This window comes from Chiloscyllium plagiosum, unplaced genomic scaffold (assembly GCF_037043375.1).
Source record: "Chiloscyllium plagiosum isolate Xiang-an unplaced genomic scaffold, Cpla_swu_hap1 HiC_scaffold_11, whole genome shotgun sequence".
Classification (NCBI taxonomy): domain Eukaryota; kingdom Metazoa; phylum Chordata; class Chondrichthyes; order Orectolobiformes; family Hemiscylliidae; genus Chiloscyllium; species Chiloscyllium plagiosum.
This window is the reverse complement of record NW_028270149.1, coordinates 44,207,640-44,229,740: the sequence shown is the minus strand read 5'-3', so window position 1 is coordinate 44,229,740 and position 22,101 is coordinate 44,207,640. Positions and strand designations below refer to the sequence as shown.

Sequence of the window (22,101 nt, the reverse complement as noted above, 5' to 3'; positions counted from 1 at the left end):
AATTATGAAACTGTGCTTTTACACCTAAGTCTAGTTGATGAATAACTATCAAGAAAGGCTGGTGATTATACCAACTTCTGGGAACCTTCTTCCCGTCCAAAAAGACAACAGTTCATTACATCATTCTCTGTTTTCCTCCCACTCAGCCAACTTCCTGTCCGTGGTTCTAGCTCTTTACTTGAATGTGCATAGCAATGGAATAAATGAGTTAACAAATACAAGTTAATGACTGTGATCTTACAACCATTACAGAGACATGTTTACAAGGAGATCAAAGCTGAGAACTAAATATTCAGGGTATGTGTATTTTTGAAAGGACAGGCAAGAAGGAAAGGCTGGTTAGCATTGTTACCATTACGTGGAATAAATACAAAATCAAGGGAAATAATCTTGGATTGGTACAATCCGTAAGAGTGGAGGTCAGAAAAAAAAGAAAGAAAGCAGTGATAGGAGTTGTCTTTTGGCCCTCCTGATCATAGCTATATGGTGGGGCAGTGAATAAATGAGGAGATAATGAGGTCATATTAAGAAATAAACCTGTACATTAATCATGAGCAACTTTAATCTTATGAAGAATTTATAGTATGCTCAGGATAGTGCGCAGGACAGAATAAAAGCAGGAATGTACTTCTGAGGGTCTAAGGCTCTGGTCAGACCACATTTGGAGTATTGTGTGCAGTTTTGGGCCCTGTATCTCAGGAAGGATATAATGGCCCTGGAATACGTTCAGAGAAGGTTCACGAGAATGGTCCCAGGAATGAAAAGCTTAACATATGAGGAATGTTTGAGGACTCTGGGTGTATATTCAATAGAGTTTGGTGGATGAGGGGGGATTTAATTGAAACTTACAGAATACAGGATGGCCTGGATGGAGTAGATGTTTCCATTGGCAGGAGAGATGAGGACTCAAGGGCACAGTCTTAGAGTAAAGGGAAGATTTTTTAGAATGGAGATAAAGAGAAACTTCTTCAACCAGAGAGTGGTGAATCTATGGAATTCATTGCCACAGGACGCTGTGGAGGCCAGGTCATTGAAGACTGAGATAGATAGAGTCTTGACTATCAAGGGAATCAAGGATTAGGGAGAGAAAGTGGAAGAATGGAGTTGAGACACTTAGCAGCCATGATTGAATGCAGGAGCAGACTTGATGGGCCGAATGGCCTGAATTCTGTTCTTATATCTTGTGGTCTTATACTAATGGTTGTGGATCCAACCAGAGATCAGGCTATTTTGTAATGAGGCAGGTTTAATAAATTCTTTCAGTGTAAAATATCCACTTGGCAAAAATCAATCATAGTCTGATAGGTTTAGCATTCAGTTTGAGCGGAAGGAATCTGGATCAGAAACAATCTTGCTAAACTTAAATAAGAGTAGTTACAAAGGAATGAGGGCACAGTTTGCTGGAGTGGACTGAGAAGGGAGTTTAAGGAGTTTAGTAGCCAAGGCGGTTGAGGAACAACAGCAGACATCTAAGAAAATAATTCACAGTAAATGTGGCTGTACATAATCACATAGACAGCAGCAGCTCAAAGACCTGACTTGAGTGCACAAGTCCATCATGGTTGCATTATCTATGAAGGACTTGCTGGAGATGCTCACATTGCACAAATGAATATTGATGTGATATGAATATTCGTGCAAATAAATATTTACAAACTAACATTCTGGCATACTTTCTTGTTCCCCTAGATTTATACGAGTGACACCCTCCCCACATCCTCTGAATAATAATATTTTAGTTGATTTTGTTACGTTCTCCCTGATCTAATCCTTCAGAATTCTTGTTTCCAGTCTTGCATCTCAAAACAGGCGGAATTTGTACAAGATACCTCTTCCAAATTGATACTTATGGGCCTGCCTAAGGAATAAAATACAATTACAGGAGATGATTGAGCACTAGAGTCATAGAGTCATAGAGATATACAGCATGAAAACAGACCCTTTGGTCCAACTCATCCATGCCGACCAGATATCCTAGTCATGGGGACAGTGCTGAGCTGGAAGTTTGGAACTAGGGTGAGGTGGGGGAAGGGGAAATGAGGAAACTGTTGAAGTCCACATTGATGCCCTGAGATGTTCCCTAAAGGCTCTGCTAGGAGGCACCCAGTCTCCCCAATGTAGAGGAGACCGCATCGGGAGCAACGGATACAATAAATGATATTAGTGGATGTGCAAGTAAAACTTTGATGGATGTGAAAGGCTCCTAAGGGCCTTGGATAGAGGTATTTGACCTCTTCCCTACCCAAATTGAAATCACCTAAAACAGTTAGCAAGTACAAGATGAGCATCACACCTGAAAGATAGGTTATTCAAGGAATAATCTCTTCCTCTTCCATTACAGGCATTTATTTGCAAAGATGCATCGGTGGTTAGACTGGTCAGTGATTCTCTTAATATTAACAGCAATTATCTTTAGCTACCTGCTTCTGTTTATGGTAAGTTACTTACAAGTTATAAATTTGCTCACAATTTATTTATTTACTTGATATTAAATTTATTGGGCACTGTGAGACTCTTGAACTGTGTTCAAATTTATCCCAAATTGAGCACATTGAAAGTCTCAGCTGACTATTGGTCTTCATAGGAATGGATTGGTGGTTTTGAAGCAAAAACCTCAATGGGCAATTAGCCGACATCTGAGTTTCACTGGTTACGTTGCCAACCCTAAGATACAGCCACAGACTGGAGCATTCCAACTCAGTTTACTAATTAGCTATAAATGTTATAGGGATTTAATAACTCTAACTCTTGGTTAATTGTAAAATGAACCACTATCTGAAGCACTACCACAGAGTCCAATCTCTCATAGTGACAACCCACCATTGTACCTAATGACCCATAACCTCTCTATGGTCAACCAACACAATCTCAATAACTTCCTGCTTGATACATGACCACCCCCTGCATTTCACTGTCACTCAAATCCTCAACCCAATTAAACAGTGAGAAATGGAGGACCCATTAGAAAATAACCATCTGTGAGTACACGCTGTGCAACTGAAAGGTAGAGAATAGAAAGTTGGTAGTTAGAATATAGGAGTTACGCACTGGTAACAATGGCATAGAGAATACATACTTAAGAACTATGGCATATAGATGATAAACATTGGATAACTGTTTACTTTCTCAAAGTATTTCAAAATTCTAACCAGGACTCATCTTTTCACTTAGAGTTTCAAGTTTGCTAGTATATTATGCGGCACTTTATCAAACACTTGTTGGAAATCCATACTCTTCACATTAACTGTATTATACTCACCAATCCTCAATTTAATCTGATTTAAAAACTCAATTAATTCATTTAACCACAATTTACTTTCAAAGAATCTCTAATGATTTTCCTTAATTAATTTAAAAGTCCATGTGACTTTTAATTTTGTTTGTAATATGTGTGATACAGATACATGCTTTTAATTCAACACCGTTATGAGTTATATCCAGACAATTATTGCTTTCAGTGCCAGAAATCATACTTTTGGAGATTTGTAACCTATTTTTTTCTATTCTTCCATCCCTTTATGTATTTATGCTCTTAGGGTATATTTATATTTTGTCTCCAGATGTAGGAGATCAATGCAACTCAGAGGTGAAAACAATTCACTGAAGACTAGACAACCTGAGAGTGTATGTTGTAGATAAGTGGGACAAAAAACAAATTTTTTACTGAACAATGGGAGTAGTTCCGGATGATTGGAGAGTGGCAAATGTTATTTCCTTGTTCAAGAAAGGGGATAGGGATAATCCTCAGAATTACAGATAAGTCAGTCTTATTCTGTGGTGGGCAAATTACTTAAGAGGAATCTGAGAGGCAGGATGTGTGCTTACTTGGAAAACCATAGTTAGAGATAGTCAGCATGGTTTTGTGAGGGGAAGGTCATGTCTCAAAAGCCTACTTGAATCCTTTGAGGATGTGACAAAAAACATGGATGAATACAGAGCAGTGGATGTAGTGTACATGGAGTCTAGATTAGAGTGGTGCTGGAAAAGCACAGCAGGTCAGGCAGCATCTGAGGAGCAGGAGAGTCAGTATTTCGGGCAAAAGTCCTTCATCAGGAATAGAGGCAGGGAGCCTCCACGGTGGAGAGATAAATGAGGGGGAGAGGTGCAGCTGTGGAGAAGGTAGCAAAGAGTACAATAGGGGAATGGGGGTGGGGATCGAGGTGATAGGTCAGAGAGGAGGGTGGGGAATGGTACCAAAGAGTACAATGGGTGGATGGAGGTGGGGATGAGGTGACAGGTCAGAGGGGAGGGTGGAGCAGATAGATGGGAAGGGAGATTGGCAGGTAAGACAGGTCATGAGGACAGTGCTGAGCTGGAAGATAGGAACTGGGGTAAGGTGGGGGGAGGGGAAATGAGGAAACTGGTGAAGTCTACATTGATGCCCTGGGGTTGAAGTGTTCTGAGGCGGAAGATGAGGTGTTCTTCCTCCAGGCGTCTGGTGGTAAGGGAGCAGCGGTGAAGGAAGCCCAGGACCTGCATGTCCTCAGCAGAGTGGGAGGGGGAGTTGAAATGTTGGGCCAAGGGGTGGTGGGGTTGATTGGTGCGTGTGTCCCGGAGATGTTCCCTAAAGTACTCTGCGAGGAGGTGCCCGGTCTCCCCAATGTAGAGGAGACCACATCAGGAGCAACGGATACAATAAATGACATTGGTGAATGTGCCGGTGAAACTTTGATGGATGTGGAAGGCTCCTTTAGGACCTTGGATGGAGGTAAGGGGGGAGGTGTGGGCACAGGTTTTGCAATTCCTGTGGTGACAGGGGAAGGTGCCACGACAGGAGGGTGGGTTGTAGGAGGACGTGGACCTGACCAGGTAATCATGGAGGGAACGGTCTTTGCGGAAAGCAGAAAGGGGTGGGGAGGGAAATATATCCCTGGTGGTGGGGTCTGTTTGGAGGTGGCGGAAATGTCAGCGGATGATGCACTTTATGCAGAGGTTGATAGGGTGGAAGGTGAGGACTGGGGGATTCTGTCTTTGTTGCGGTTGGAGGGGTGGTGTTTGAGGGCAAAAGTACGGGATGTGGATGAGATGTGTTGGAGGGCATCTTCAACCACGTGCAAAGGGAAATTGCGGTCTCTAAAGAAGGAGACCATCTGGTGTGTCCTGTGGTGGAACTGGTTTTCCTGGGAGCAGATACGGCGGAGGCGGGAGAATTGGAAATACAGGATGGCATCTTTGCAGGAGGTAGGGTGGGAAGTGGTATAATCCAGGTAGCTGTGGGAATTGGTGGGTTTGTACAAAATGTCAGTGTCAAGTCGATCGTCGTTAATGGAGATGAAGAGGTCCAGGAAGAGGAGGGAGGTGTCAGAGATGGTCCAGGTGAACTTAAGGTCGGGATGGAATGTGTTGTGAAGTTGATGAACTGCTCAACCTCCTCGCGGGAGCATGAGGTGGCCCCGAAGATAAGGGATACAGAAAAATCTAGCTGTCTGGATACAGAATTGGCTGGCTCATAGAAGACGGAGAGTGATAGTAGATGGAAAGTATTCAACCTGGAACTTGGTGACCAGTGGTGTTCTGCAGCGATTGGTTCTGGGACCTCTATTTTTTGTGGCTTTTATAAATGACTTGGATGAGGAAGTGGAAGGGTGTGTTAGTAAGTTTGCCAATGACATGAAGTTTGGTGGAGCGGTGGACAGTGTGGAGGCCTGATGCAACGGGACATTGACAGAACTGGGCTGATAAGTGGCAGATGGAGTTCAGCTTGGAAAAGTGTGAAGTGCTTCATTTTGGAATGTCAAATTTGAATGCAGAGTACAAAGGTAAAAGCAGGATTCTTGGCAGTGTGGAGGAACAGAGGGATCTTGGGGTCCATGTCCATAAATCCCTCAAAGTTGTCACCTAAGTTGGTAATATTGTTAAGAAAGTGTATGGTGTGTTGGCTTTCATGAGCAGGGGGATTGAGTTTAAAAGCCAAGAGGTTATGCTGCAGCTGCATAGAGTCCTGGTTATGTCAGAGGTCCTTTTACACAGAGAATGATGGACGTGTGTAATGCACTGCCAGCGGTGGTAATAGAGTCAGATACATAGGGACATTTAAGTGACTCTTGGATAGGCGCATGGATGATAGGAAAATGAATGGTATGTAGGTTAGTTTGATCTTAGAATAGGATAAAAGGTAAGCACAACATCAAGCGTCGAAGGGCCTGTACTGTGTTAAACTGTTCTATGTTCTAAAAGAAACATATTATGCAATAGGCTACAGATTGTACAATCCAGCGACAATCCAATGTTAAGCAATGAATTTAATCCTACTGAAACCAATTATTAAAACTGTTCATTAACTCAAATACATTTACACCTTGGTGAATATGTGATTGCGGCATTAGAAATGAGTCAGACAATTACACACTAGTTTTTCAGGAAGTTACTGCTTTGTTGTTTCAGATACTTTCACTGTGTCAATTGGCTCTGCGAATACCACTTTCCTTACACTGGATTAATAAGGTAATGTTCCACAAATGGCAACAAAAGCTTAGCATGAGCATTATCAATTCTTTCTCCATTGCAACTTCTTTAATAATGAACATTTTATAATCAAGATAAAGGAAAATCCAAAGATGTTTTACCAGTATATAAAGTGCAAAAGGATAGTTCAGGAAAAAAATGGGACCAATCAGAGGTGAAGAAAGGACCCCGTGTAAAAATGCAGACGATATGGAAAGAATTTTAAATCAATTTTTTGTCTCCGTATTCAGAAAAGAAAGAGATGATGTGGATATAGTAATCCAAGGGGAACAGTGTAAAATATTGGACAAAATAATCATAACAAGAGAGGAAGAGGTCACGGAATTGGAATCATTGAAAGTGGATAAGATGGATTGTCCCCTAGGATGTTGACAGAGGTGAGGGAGGAAATAATAGATACTCTGAGGATTATTTTCCAATTTTCACTAAACACAGGTGAGATGCCAGAGAACTGAAGGAATGCAAATGTGGTTCTGTTGGTTTAAGATGGTACAAAGGAAATGCCAAACAATTATAAGCCAGTTTGTCTTACTTTGCTTGTTAGTAAATTGTTAGAATCAATCCTGAGAAATCAGATATGTTGTCTCTTAGAAAGGCATAGACCAGGCGTGCTTGGAGGCAGAGGATGTGGGGGGGGTGAGATCCTAAATGAGTACTTTGCGTTGGTATTCACCCAGGAAAAGGATATGAAGGATAGTGGGATTAGTGTGAAACATGCTAATATGCTAAGGCAGTTTCAGATCAGAAAGAAGTGGTGTCGGGTCACTTGAAAAGCATTAAGGTGGATGGGTCCCCAGAGCCCGATAGTATTTACCCCAGACTATTGAGAGAAACAAGAAAGGCAATTTTTGCAGAGTTAACCAAGATTTTTGTATCCTTGCTAGCCACAAGAGAGGTCCTGGAGGACTGATGAGTAACTAATGTTATTCATCTGTTCAAGAAGGAAAATAGGGATAATTTAGGAAACTACAGACTGATGAGTCTCACATCAGTGGTTGGGAACTATTGGAGAGAATTATTAAGAATAGAATTTGCACGTATTTAGAAAAGCATGGCCTAATTAGTGACAGCAGCATGGCTTTGTGCAGGGCAGGTCATGTCTTACGAACTTTATTCAATTGTTTGAGGACGTGACAGAGGTGATTGTTGAGGGTAGAGCAGTGAATGTTGTTTACATGGATTTTAGTAAGGCTTTTGACAATTTCCCTCATCCAGAATATTAAGATGCATGGGAGCCATGGTGACTTGGCTCCATGGATTCCAAATCAGCTTGCCTGTAGAAAGCAGAGGTTGGGATGGAAGGGTTATTTTCAGGCTGGAGGTCCCTGAGCAGTGGCGTTCTGCAGGGATCGATACTGGAACCTCTGCTGTTGGACATGTATATAAATGACTTGGATGAAAATTTAGATAAGAGGGTTAATAATTTGCAGACAATACAAAGATCAGTAGAATTGTGGATAGTGTTGAAGATCATCAAAGGATACAATAAGATAGAGATCAGTTGCAGGTATGGGCAGAGAAATCGCAGATGGAGTTTAATCTGCGTAAGTATGAGATGCTGCACTTTAGGAGATCAAATGTTAAGTATACAGTCAATGGTAGAACCTTGAACAGCGTTGATGTGCAGAGGATTCTTGGGATTCAAGACCATAGTTCGCTGAAAGTGGCCACACAAGTAGAATTGGGTGGTAAAGAAGGTGTATGGCATGCTTGCTTTCATTGGTCAGAGAATTGAGTACGAGAGTCAAGATGTCATGTTACAGGAAGGATGTGGAGGCTTTGGAAAAGGTGCAGAAGATGTTACCAGGATGCTGCCTGGACTACAGGGTAAGAGTTATAAGGAGCAACTTGAAAATCTCTGGTTGTTTTCTCTGGAGCATTGGAGGCTGAGTGAAGACTTGATAGGAGTCTATCAAATTATGAGATGCATAGATAAAGTTGACAGAATCTTTTTCCCAGAGTTGAAATGTCTAAAACTAGGGGGCATGCATTTAAGGAGGAGAAAGTGAGGACTGCAGATGCTGGAGATCAGAGTCGAAGAGTGTGGCGCTGGAAAAGCACAGCATGTCAGGCCACATCTGAGGAGCACGAGAGTCGATATTTCGGGCATAAGCCCTTCATCAGGAATAGTGGACCCAGAAACAATAGGGGCTTTTAAGGAACATTTAGATAAGTGCATGAATATGCAAGGAATGGAGGGAAATTGACCAAATGCAGGCAGAAATGTCTTCACCTGACAAAGGGGCTGCGCTCAAAAGCTTGTGATTTCAAATGAAGCTGTTGGACAAAGTCTTGGAATCATGTGACTTTTGACTTTGCCCACCCCAGTCCAACACCAGCACCTCCATATTGTCAAGAGTGTTTAACACTAACTCCAATGTTACACAATGAGGTATGATCTTGTGATCATGATATCAAAGCAGCTAACCCTATCGCTGATCTTCTCCTGTAGCCCAATGTGAAATCCTGCATTAATTCTGTAACAGCCTATTATTTTCATGTATTGCACTTTCATCTTGTATCTTTTCTTGTTTTCTCAAGGTTATAATCCTGATTTGTGTCCTACTGATCCTAATTTTAATGATAGTCATTAGAATTAAGTGGAAAGAAGAATGGGACACTATAAGCCTGTCAATTCAAGTGAGTTACACGATAATATGACTGCTTTAAATATAAACTGTATGCAGCAAATTACAAGTAAACTTTTTTCCAATTTATTTCCCTGGAATTTGTGTTCTGACCAAAACAGGAAGGATGCACCATCTCTCTCGTCTCACCCACTAAACTGGGTTGCGAGATGAAAATATTCATAAGGTGAATCCAGTAGAAAACAAAAGTCCCTTATCCCAATAAAGACCTTGTGCAATTATTTCAATTATGTCAGTTTTTCAACCCCCATCTTTTACCTCTAAGCATAATTTCCCAGCCAATTTAGTTTTGCGAATTGTGCTTATTGTTTGCAAATCATATAGGGATGACATTTCCACCTCCGGAAAAGTTTTTGTAAAAGCAATTTTGACATAAAGAAACTTAATATATTTCCTTTTAGCCTTTTCAAATTATTAGTACCTCACTTCTAATTAAACAATGTCCTCATTTGTTACTCCACTACAAGCCACCACTTTTTTTGTTACAACCAGGTTTGGAGTATTACACAGTTATTCTAGTCCCACTACTATATGGATCATGACATAAAATAACAATACATGTTCCAGTTACTAAGTTGATCAATTAATAGCTTATCTATATCAGGCTGTAAATAAAAAGACCTTGAACTAAAATTCAGTAAAGAAGCAATAATTGCTTAATATACAATGGTCAGAGAACAGAGAAAGTGAGGACTGCAGATGCTGGAAACCAGAGTTTAGATCAGAGTGGTGCTGGAAAAGCACAGCAGGTCTGGCAGCATCCGAGGAGGAATCCTGTTGAAGGGCTTTTGCCCGAAAGGTCGATTTTCCTGCTCCTCGGATGCTGCCTGACATGCTGTGCTTTTCCAACACCACTCTGATCTAAACAATGGTCAGAGAACAGTCAGCAATATAGAAACATAAATGCCTTCTTTTCTAAATATCCCTAAATGCATACTTGAAAACATAACACAAAAGTATTCTTCAGTACAAACAAAAGCAGATTTCTCTGCAGAGACTGACTTTCTGACAAAAAAACCCATTGACCAGTGAGTTATTCTTGAGGACAAAAGCTTAAAGGTTTTGAGTCTATTGTTCTGTCATTTTGACATGAATGGTTAAGTCACTAGTTATGATGGCTGCCTCTGAAGTCTTGTAGACATAGTTCGCTCAGTATTTTTGTTCAATCACTTTTTCAAAAGATCAAATAGCTTTCACCCTGAAGAGATATAAAAGATGTTCTTTTTGAAAAAAATGAGAGAAATCAACTCAGCAGCTTGTTTGTAGCAAGCTTTCCTTCATTTCAGATTATTCCTAGTAAACTTCCCTCCAACTGAACTAAATAAAACAAGAATCCTTCCAAGTCACTATTCAAAAATGGCCAACACAGTCTACAGCAAAGCCGTTATCACCAGTCATGTGATTTCCAGGAAGTTTTGTTTTTAAACAAATCTCCAAGTCCCCAGGGAACATTTGGTGACTTTGTTCAAAGAAACCATTCCAGTTTTCTCCACAAAACTTGAAACTAAATTCCTTTATCCACAATTCTCCAAAGCCTCAGTCCTCCAAGCAATGTCAGGTTTAAAGCATCTTTATAACATCTGCAATAAAAAAATCTTGGCCATTCTCTCATGTTCCCTCAATTGCATTGTTTACAAGAGAAAACCCACAATACAATGCTGTGAAAATGAATGGAGGACATAACATACATAGATTCATTGAGACACAAAGCACAGAAACAGATCCTTCGGTCCTACCTGCCAAACATAATCCTGAATTAAATTAGTCCCACCTGCGTACTCCTGGCCCATATCCCTCCAAGCCCTTCTTATTCATCTTTTAAATGCTGTAATTGTAACGATCTCCACCACTTCCTCCAGAAGTTCATACCACATGTGAACCATTCTCTGTGTAAAAAGATTTGCCCCTCATGTTTTTGAAAATCTCTCTCCTCAAACCTTAAAAATGTGCCCTATGGCCTTGAAATACACCATCCTAGGGAATCTTATTAGGTTTAACAACCTGAGTCCCCAATTTTGATATGTCCCATCAGAAGTTAAGGCCCAGAAGGTAATGGGTTCAGAATAAAAAAAATAACCTATAACTGATTTTGGAGGATTTCACTTGCTGAATTGGAATAAAACCATTGTTGTATTCTTCACAAGAATGTCCACGTTTAAATAGCTTGTTAAAAATCCCACATCTACATTCATGATTTTGGGTAAACCTTGCCCATCGAACAAGATTTGTTTCAAAAGCTGACTGATGTGTATGAGAACCCTCATGTGCTCCAATACACTTCTTAAAAAGGATGGTGATGTCTGTTTGTGCTTTTTCTTTCATTCTTCAATTATCTCATTCTGCATTTGTTCCATATAGTAGTTGATTTTGTTCATCTTCTATTTATTCACTCTTTTCCGAATTTAGTGATTTTTTTTTTTAAATTACATTTTGAATTATACATCTGATTGCACTGTTATGTTCACAACTGATTTTACTACTAAACAAGTCAGATTCCAGACAAGTTCTGTCTGTAGGTCATATTTTGCAATTTTTTTATTATGGTAATCTTTCACTGAAACATAAGCATGCAAATAATGCTGCAGATTTGGTTTTAACATTAGAACAGAAGCTTATTACATTAACAAAATGAAAATAAAGTGGAATAAATTACAAATGACACAATTTGAAAGATTTCAAAATACAGCAGAACAATATTCCATCTATCCTAACATTATCCTTTTACAGCACTCAAATCCTAGTGAGAGTTCTCTTCTCTACCACATCTTTTGGTTTGACTTAATTATATTTAATTCCTAGTCTTGACAGCTTGACAACCTGTTTTTGTTAAAGTCACTTCTATGAATGAGTAAAGTTTAAGTTCAAACAACCCCTTCAGTGTACCAACCAAATAGTTCCAGTCTGGAATTTTTCAAACTAAAACCCATATACTGAGGCAACCTATTTCTAAACTAACTCCGATCTCCATGAGAAATCTTTCTTAAATTTGACCCCAGCCAGATCTTCTGTGAACTGAAACAAAAATTTTACAAGCTATAGTTTTGCTAATCAATAAAACAATCCTTGATTCTTCTAAACTGAAAGCAAGTCAATGCCTTTCAATGTTTACTCTTTCCAATCTTAAAACTCTCACCATGCAAGCAAACATACATTATTACTACAGGAATGCCCCAGTCACCTGCCCTCTGACACATACTGCTTTAAAATTATTGCTTAAGATACAAACCCTAAAATAAATGATATTTATGTATATATGAATTACATATACGTCACAACTGTATGAGTGCATGAGGGTCTGCCATATGATGATATATGGACACCTAGACATTGTGATCCACTTCTCTCAGATTCAGGTTTAACATTCAGAGACGTGTCCACTGGTAACTTTATCTTTTGTAGGGTATGGTTATTGATTGTTTCTGTTTTTTTTAAGATAATCTGCGATAGAAATTCATTATTATAATCTCTAGTACAAAAATGGTTCTTCCACACTAATGGATCCATTCAAATTATCTAAAGGGATATCTGCTGCATCAGATAGTCAGCATTGTACACATGTCAAGCAAGGAAATACAATCTGTCTAGCAAATGACCGTGATCAACCATTACCAGCTAGACAGGTAATTAACCCTGGTTTATTGTAGAGTGCAGCATGCCGTCCCATGCATACCTAAAAATAAGGTGTTAATCTGGTGAACCCGCAGGACTATTTCCATGCTAATCTGTGTAAGAAGCATTCAACAGATAGGGCTAAGTGATTTTATAACCAACAGATTAGATCTAAGGTCTGCAGTCCTATTTCATCCAGTCATTAATGGTGGTAGACATTTAAAAACTCATTGGAGGAGAGGCAAAAGAATCCTACTCATTGACTACAGTTCAGCCTTCAACACTATTATCCCCTCAAGACTGATTACTAAACAGTGATCTCGGACTAAGCCCCACTCTCTGCAACTGGATCCTTAGTTTCCTGACCCACAGGCCACAATCAGTGAAGGTTGGGGACAATATTTCAACCTCACTACACTCAAAACTGGAGCCCCCCCGGGGTGCATACACAGCCCCCTACTGTATACCCATGAATGCATCGCCAAATACCAAACTATTGCCATTTACAAGTTTGCTGATGACACCACCATAGTCGGTTGAATCTCAGATGACAATGAAACAGATTACAAACGGGAGGCGGAAGATCTGGAAAAATGGTGCACTGAGAACAACCTAGCTCTCAATATCAACAAAATCAAGGAACTCATAATTGACTTTCGGCAGGATGTTACTCATGCCCCCTCTACACATTCACAGCACAGAGATGGAATGAGTGGAGAGTGTCAAGCTCCTGGGAGTGGTCATCCACAGTAAGCTTTCTTGAACTCTTCATGTGGACGCACCGGTTATAAAGGCCCAAATACGTCTCTTCTTTCTCAGGCAGCTGAGGAAATTTGGCATGACGGCAAATAACCTTGCCAACTTTTATAGGTGCGCCATCGAGAGCATCCTATCTTGCTGTATCACTTGTATGGCAACTGTACCATTCAAGAGAGTGATGAACTCAGCCCCGACAATCACAAAGGCCAACCTCCCATCTATAGAATCCATCTAGCAGGCCCGCTGTCAAGGAAAGGCTGCCAGCATTCTCAAAGATCCATCCCGCCCTGCGAGTGTTTTTCTACAACCTCTACCATCGTGGAGATGGTACAGAAGCCTGAACACACGCAACAGCCGATTTCGCAACAGCTTTTACCCTAGTGTTGTTAGAATACTGAATGGACTTGCAAACCTTTAACATTCGCCTGTACCTGTGTTTTTGTTTTTGCCGCTGTTTACCTATTACTTACTTATCTATTCTAATCAACTCTGTGATCTGCCTGCATTGCTCGCAAGACAAAGCTTTTTACTGTGTCTCGGTACACGTGACAATAAATTAAATTGAATTCAATTCAATTCAATATCCCATCTTCAAGTATGGAAGAGCCCAGCACTAGAAAGTAAAAGACAATGCTGAAGGATTTGCAAGTGTTTTTCAGATAGAAGTGACAACTTACCAATCAATCTTCTCCTCCTCCTGAGATCCCCAGCTTCACAGATAGTCATAGTGTCATTGAGTCATAGGACTCTTTGTTCCAACTCCATGGCGACCACGTTTTCCAAGCTAAACTAATCCCATTTGCTTGTGCTTGGCCCATACCCCTCTTAAACCATCTCTATTCATGGTCCTATCCACATGTCTTATAACTCCTTATAACTCAAACCGTCCAATCAAATCTTTTTTGCACCCTTTCCAATTTAATAATATTCTTCCTGTAGCAGGGTGACCAGAACTTACGCGGTACTCCAAAAGTGGCCTCACCAATGTCATGTACAGTCGCAACATGATGTCCCAACCCCTATACTCAGTGTTGTGACTAATGAAGGCAAGCCTTCAATGAACATAGAATATAGCACAGTACAGGCTCTTCAGCCCTCGATGTTGTGCCAGCCTTCCTACTCTAAGATCAGACTAATCTACATACCCTTCATTGTACTAACTTGCATTTGCCTATCTAAAAGTCGCTTATGAGTCCCTAATGTATCTGACTAAATTGCCACTGCTGGCAGTGCATTCCATGCACCTACCATTCTCTGAGTAAAGAACCAACCTCTGACATCTCCCCAAACCTTCCTCCAATCATCTTAAACTTATGCCTCCTTGTGATGGACATTTCTACCATGAAACAAAGTCTCTGTCTATCGACTCTATCTATGCCTCTCAATATCTTGTACACCTCTACCAAGTCACCTCTCATCCTTCTTTGCTCCAATGAGAAAATCCCCAGCTCCCTCAACCTTTCTTCATAAGACACGCCCTCCAGTCCAGGCAGCATCCTGGTAAATCTCCTCTACACCCTCTCTAAAGCTTCGGCATCCTTCCTGTAATGAGGTGACCAGAACTGAACACAATATTCCAACTGTGGTCTAATCAGGACTCTGTAGAGCTGCAGCATAACCTCCTGGCTCTTAATTCCCCAGCAACTTAAAGCCAACATACCACGTGCCTTCTTAACAACCCTATTAACATGGGTGGTAACTTTGAGGGATCTATGGACAAGGGTCCCAAGATCCATCTATTCTTCCACACTGCCAAGAATGATGCCTTTAACCCTATATTCTGCATTCAAATTTGATCTTCCAAAGTGAATGACTTCATACTTTTCCAGACTGAACTCTATCTGCCACTTATCAGCTCAGTTCTGCATCTGTCAATGTCCCATTACAACCTACAAAAGCCCTACACACTGTCCACAACTCCACCAACCCTCATACTAACACACCCTTCCACTTCCTCATCCAATTATTTATTAAAACCACAAAGAGCAGAGGTCCCAGAACCGATCCTTGCAGAACACTACTGATCACTGAGCGCCAGGCTGAATACTTCCCATCCACCACCACCACTCTCTGTCTTCTATGGGCCAGGCAGTTCTGTATCCAGACAGCCAAATTTTCCCTGTGTCCCATTCCTCCTTACTTTCTGAAAGAATCTACCATGGGGAACCTTATCAAATGCCATGATTTCCATGTATACCACGTCCACTGAAGATGCCAGCGTTAATGTAATTTGATTAACTCCACATGGTTTCAAGGAATCGCTGAAGGCTCTGGATTTTGCAAAGGCTATGTAACCAGATAGCATTCCAGCAATATTACTGAAAAGTGGTATTCCAGAATAAGATGCGCTCAAACCAATCTGTTCCAATGCAAGTACAAGTCTACATACAAATATGAAAAATTGATCAGGTATGTGTTCTACACAGAAAGTGGGAAAAATTTAACCAGCTAATTATTATCTTATAAGTTTGCTCTCGATCAGCAAAGTGGTGAAAGGTGTCATTGACGGTGCTATCAAAAACCACTTGAAAATCAATAGCTGAATGAACACCCTTAACATCAAGGCAATATTATATGGGTCTGACATCAAGGAGCCTCAGCAAAACTGGATTTAATGGGAATCAGGGGACTGCTCTCCAATGGTGAAAGTCATACACAACAGAAAATGGTTGTTGTTGTTGGAGGTCAATCATCTCAGCTCCAGGACATCACTATAGGATATCCTTAGGAAAGTGTTCTAGCCCCATGATCTTTAATTGCTTCATCAATGACCTTCCCTCCAATACAAGGGCAAAAATGGGAATGCTCACTGATGATAAGATAATGTTCAGCACGATCTGTAACTCCTGAAATACCGAACCAATCTGTATCCAAATGCAGCAAGACCTGGACATTCAGGCTTGGGCTGATAATAACATGTAACATTCACATCACTTGATAATGAGGCAATGACCATGTCCATCAAGAGACAATCTAACTACTAACCTTGATATTAAATGTTGTGGCTATAATTGAATCCCTCATTATTAACATCCTTGCATTTAACATTGACCAGAAACTGAACTAGACCAGCCATTAAAATACCGTAGCTGCAAGGGATGGCCAAGAAGTTGGAAATTCCACAGTAAATAACTCACTTTCTGATTTACCAAAGCATGTCCACATACCACTGAGCACAAGTCGGCACGGTGGTTAGCACTGCTGCCTCACAGCGCCAGAGACCCGGGTTCAATTCCCGCCTCAGGCAACTGTCTGTGTGGAGTTCGCGCATTCTCTCCGTGTCTGCGTGGGTTTCCGCCGGGTGCTCCGGTTTCCTCCCACAGTCCAAAAATGTGCAGGTCAGATGAATTGACCATATTAAATTGCCCGTAGTGTTAGGTGAAGGGGTAAACGTAGGGGAATGGGTCTGGGTGGGTTGCTCTTCAGCGGGTCGGTGTGGACTTGTTGGCCCAAAGGGCCAGTTTCCACACTGTAAGTAATCGAATCTAAAAAAAAAGTCTGGAGAATGATGGAATAGTCTTCACTTGTCTGGATGAATGCAGCTCCAATAGTACTCAACAAGTTCAAAGCCATCAAGATCAAAGTGACTCACTTGATTGACACCTCACCTACCACTTTCAGCATTCTGATACTTTAGCACCAGCACACAGTGACAGTAGTATGTACAATATACAGAATGTGCTGCAATCATTCACCAAAGCTCCTTACGCACCATCCTCCAGACAAGCAATCTCTACACCCAGAAAGGCAATGACCCAGCAACATAGTAATATCACCATCTCTTTGCCACAAATCATCCTGACTTGGAATCATATCACCCTTTCTTTATTGTTATTCCTGGAACTCCCTTAACAGCATACACCCCATGGAGTGTAGTCGTTCAAGATGTAGATTAACACCACTTTCTCAAAAACAATTAAGGGTGGTTAATAGGTGCTGGCTTAACCAGTGATAACCACATCTCTTGGCAGAGCTATTTATCTGCCTGACAGTCAGATGGCTAACAATTCTCCAAGGTAAGACATCTTCCCAAAAGAGAGGCAGTGATTTCATATGAAAGCAAGTAACACTGCTTCCAACAGGTAAATTGTTGTAATGCAGCTGCTGGAATTCTAGGTGTCTCCAGCTCACAACTGCCATTCCCCCCACCCCCGCGCCCCCCTCACTCAACCCCACCCCGACCTTTTAGCCATATATGATGGAGTCTGTAACCACAAAACATCCAACCATATGTGTTAGAGACATAGCCAAAAGAAAGTAACACAACTTCTGCCAAACCCCATTGTCTTGTTCATGGGAAATGGTATCAGTAATTGCAGCATATAATTTATTTACATGTGGTTCAATTAATTGTTAACATGTAGTTCTAAGACTTTAGAGTCACACCATATAAGGCTCTTTAATACATGATTGGAGTAGACACCGCATCAACTATGCTGTATATTTGACAGCTCATTATTGGAAACAGTGATAAATAAACAAAGGAACAGAATGGGCATATGGGATTAAAACTACCATATGCGGAGAATGAACAAAAGAATAGATCACTGTTTGGTCTGGATGGACTGTTTTTAATTTGTAATTTCATTCATACAGAATTAAATATAACTGAACTTTGCGGTTTGTATCGTAAATACTCCTGTTTCTGCTCTATTTTTGAAAGTGAAGAAACAATTTGCTAACATTGCTTAAAATTTTTATTTTTGAAGTTTGAAGATGTATTCTGCTATGCAGGTTACAGCTCCTTTTCTCCACCTTGGTGCAGTTGTTGCTGTGACGATCATGGCCTGGTTCATCATTGATCAACTTTTCAAGTCAAAGAGAAGAAGTGAGTAATGTAAAGACAACACAATGGCAAAAAATGCAAGTCGCTGTATTTCAGTCTACTTTTTAAAGTGAGAAGTTATAATCTAAATTTCCCATAGTAGATTCTGCTATCAAGTTTATTGTGATGGGTAAACTTGTATTTGCCTTGAAAAGTTAGTAGTGAGCTGTCTTTTTGAATCAACGATGTCCATCGAATGGAGTGATTGGTACACTGACATTGCTGTTAGGCAGAGAGTTCCAAGATATTTGACTGAACGACACTGAAGCGACTGAAATATTTATTTTCCTTAAAGAGACCATTTGGCACATCGAGTCTGCACCAACCCTCTGTGGCATACATCTGTTATTCTTGTGCTTCTCAGTGGTTATCATCGTGGATTTGGAATGTATTGTCATAAGAGTCTTGGTGTTTGCTGCAGTGCACCTTGTAGGTGGTACACACTGCTGCTGCTGTATTTTGATTGTGGAGGAAACAAATGTTGAAGGCAATAGATGGAGTGCGAGGCAAGTGAACTGCTTTATCTTTGATGGTATCTAACCTTTTGAGTTTTGTTGGAACTACGCTCATCCGTGCAAGTGGAGAGTATTCTATAACATTGCTGATTTGTTCCTTGTAGATGTTGGACTGACTTTGGGTATTAGGAGATAATTAACTCACTACAGACTTCCTAGCCTCAGACCTACTCTGTAACTACAGTATTTACAGGCTGACCCAGTTCAATTTCATGATGATGGAGGCACTGATACTGGAGGATTTAGTGATAGTAATGCCATGAATGTCAAGGGCAAGGTGGTAGATTGTCTCTTGTTGGAGATTATTATCACCAGACTTTTCTTTGTCAGCTTGAATCTGGATTTTTGATTTAGATCTTTTTAAAATGGACAAAAGTACTTTACAGCCTGAGGAGTCACACATTCAACTGACATTGTGCAATCCTCAGTGAACATTCCCACTTCTAACCTTATGATGGAAGGAAAATCATTGATGAAGCAGCTGACGCTTGTTGGGCTTACAACTGTACCCTGAGAGATGTGCTGGGACTGAGATGAATGACCTCCAACAAAAACAATCACTTTCTATTCAGCTCGGTATAACTCCAACTACCAGAGAGATTTCCCCTGACCCTCATTGATTCAAGTTTTGCTTGTGCTTCTTGATGCTGCACTTAATCAAATGTTGCTTTCAGTTCAAAAGTAGTTTCTGTCACCTTAAAATAAACAGAAAGAACTGTAGATACTGGAAATCTGAAACAAAAACAAAGGATCCTGCAAGACGCAACAGATTTGGCAGCATCTATAAGGAGATAACGGTTAATATTTCGAGTCAAGTGACCCTTCGTCAGATTCTGTAGTAAAAATGCTTTGTGCTATTGCAAAAATATTTTAAGGTCCCATTGCTTTTCTGGTACCAAGTGCCTTCAGTCATCTGGACATCATGTGGAGTGAATTGAATTGCTGAAGACTGGCATCTATGATACTGGAAATTTCAGGAGGAGGCAAGATGCATCGACTACTTGGCACCTTTGACCAAAAATGGTGGCAAATGCTTCAGCCTTATCGTTTACATTAATGTGCTGTGCTCCCTATCATTGTGAATGGATGTTTCTGGATAATGCCTCTTCCTGTTAGTTATTTAATCATTCACTATAATTCACTGTTGGATGTGGCAGGACTGAAGAACTTAAATCTCTTCAGTTGATTATGGGATTGCTTTGCTTTGATTGTTGCATGCTGTTTCTGCTGTTTGGCATGCAAGTAGTCTTGTGTTTTTGCTTCAGTGCTTGTCACCTCAATGTTAGGTGGGCCTGGTGTTGCACCTGGTTTGCTTTACTCTAAGTTCTTCATTGAACTTTAATGTGGATATTGTTACAATATGGAGGTGAACCCCTCTGCTACTTAAACCCCAACACCCAGAAAAATCTCACCCCACCTCGTAAACTGTTAAAATATGAGTGACAGAGAACTCCCAAATTCCACAATTTAAAGAAAATACGATCAATTTATTTTTTATCTCTAAAAGTGAACATTAAACACAACTATTCACAATTCTAAGCCCCCCTTTCTCTTACCTGCTTACTATCTGGCTCCAATTCTATAGCAATATACTGTTCCAATAAGATGCATATTAAAATTACATCGATATAATTTCAAAATCACACAGCTGCTGTCATCTTCTGTCTTTCTGGCTGAAGATCTCCTTGGGTCATCATCTTTCTTTTTACTGTGAGTGTATTTCATATGAAAAGTTACCTTTGATAGTCAGTGTTTCCTAATTTCTTGGCAGCCTTCATCTTCATAACAATATTGTGCAAATTTTCAATGCTGCTGGGAATCTTTACATTGAGCAAGTGCATCTCCAGAATTCAGACCCACATTACATTTGAATTTTCAACCATTTGTATAGATCTGGAAATCTTGTTCTCCAATTGAGCAGGTTCTAGCTCAAGTCCTAGAGTCATGGAGTCGTAGAGCTGTACGGCATGGAAATATATCCTTCAGTTCAACTCATTCATGCTGACCAGATATCCTAAATTAATCTAGTCCCATTTACCAGCATTTGGCCCATATCCCTGTAAACCCTTCCCATTCATATACCCATCCAGATGCCTTTTGAATGCCATAATTGTACCAGCCACCACCACTTCTTCTGGCAGCTCCTTCCATATACACACCACCCTCTGCATGAAAAGGTTGCCTCTTAGGTCCCTTTTAAATCTTTCCCCTCTAACCTTAAATCTATACTCTGGAGAATCTAAACGAATCTAATCTAAACAAAGTCTATGTGTCAGGATCAACCAATATTTGGATAGTCAAGGTCTGATTAGACATGGTCAGCATGGATTTGTGGACAGAAAGTCATGTCTGACAAATCATTTAGAGTTTTTCAAAGACATAAACAAGAGGATAGATAAGGGTAGGGCAGTGGATGTTGTCTACATGGATTTTAGTAAGGCCTTTAACAGTAGGCTAGTCATGAGGGTTAGGTTGCATGGGATCTAGGGAGAACTAGCTAATTGGATTCAAAATTGGCTTGATGGTAGGAAGCAGAGGGTGATGGTTGAAGGTTGTTTCTCAGACTGGCGGCCTGTGACTAGTAATGTGCCATAGAGGTCAGTGCTGGGAATTTTGTTATTTATTATTTATATAAATGGTCTGGATGTGATTGTACAAGGCATGATTAGTATGTTTGTGGATGATAGAAAATTAGGAAATATCATTGGTAGCGAAGAAGCTTATCAAAACTTACAGAGGGATCTTGATCAGATGGAGAAGTCGGCTGAGGATTGCAAATAGAATTCAATACAGATAAGTGTGAGGTTTTGCCCTTTGGAAAGTCAAAACAAAGTAGAACTTCTACAGTAAATGGTAAGGTCCTAAGGACTGTTGTGGAGCAGAGGGGCCTTGTACATATTTCTTTGAAAGCAGCATCACAGGTAGACAGGGTGGTAAAGAAAGCATTCAGCATGCTCCCCTTCATTGGTTGAGGCTTTCAGTGTGGAGTTGGGACATCATGTTACAGTTGTATAATCATTGGTGAGGCTGCACTTGGGGTATTGTGTACAGTTTTGGTCACCCTGTTATAGGAAAGACATAGTTAAACTGGGAAGAGTGCAAAGAAGATTTACGAGGGTGTTGCCAGGAGTAGGCCTGAGTTAGAGGGAGAGGTTGGCTGGGATAAGACTTTATTCCTTGGAATGTAGGAGGAAGAGGGGTGACCTTATTGAGGTGTATAAAATCATGAGTAATATTGATAAAATGAATGCATACAGATTTTTTACCTAGGGGTGGGGAA

The 22,101-nt window shown here is 40.6% G+C and overlaps 1 protein-coding gene across 2 annotated transcripts in view; it reads left to right on the top strand.

Moving 5' to 3' along the window:
* The window catches only part of gdpd2 (glycerophosphodiester phosphodiesterase domain containing 2), a 139,438-nt gene that overhangs the window by 53,544 nt on the left and 63,793 nt on the right, over nt 1–22,101 (top strand). For both annotated transcript variants that reach the window (XM_087992011.1, XM_043704773.2), the window contains exons 4-7: nt 2,342–2,435; nt 6,385–6,444; nt 9,007–9,105; nt 18,216–18,309. In XM_087992011.1, the coding sequence (XP_087848137.1) occupies nt 2,342–2,435; nt 6,385–6,444; nt 9,007–9,105; nt 18,216–18,309 (347 nt within the window). The remainder of the gene's footprint in view (nt 1–2,341; nt 2,436–6,384; nt 6,445–9,006; nt 9,106–18,215; nt 18,310–22,101) is intronic.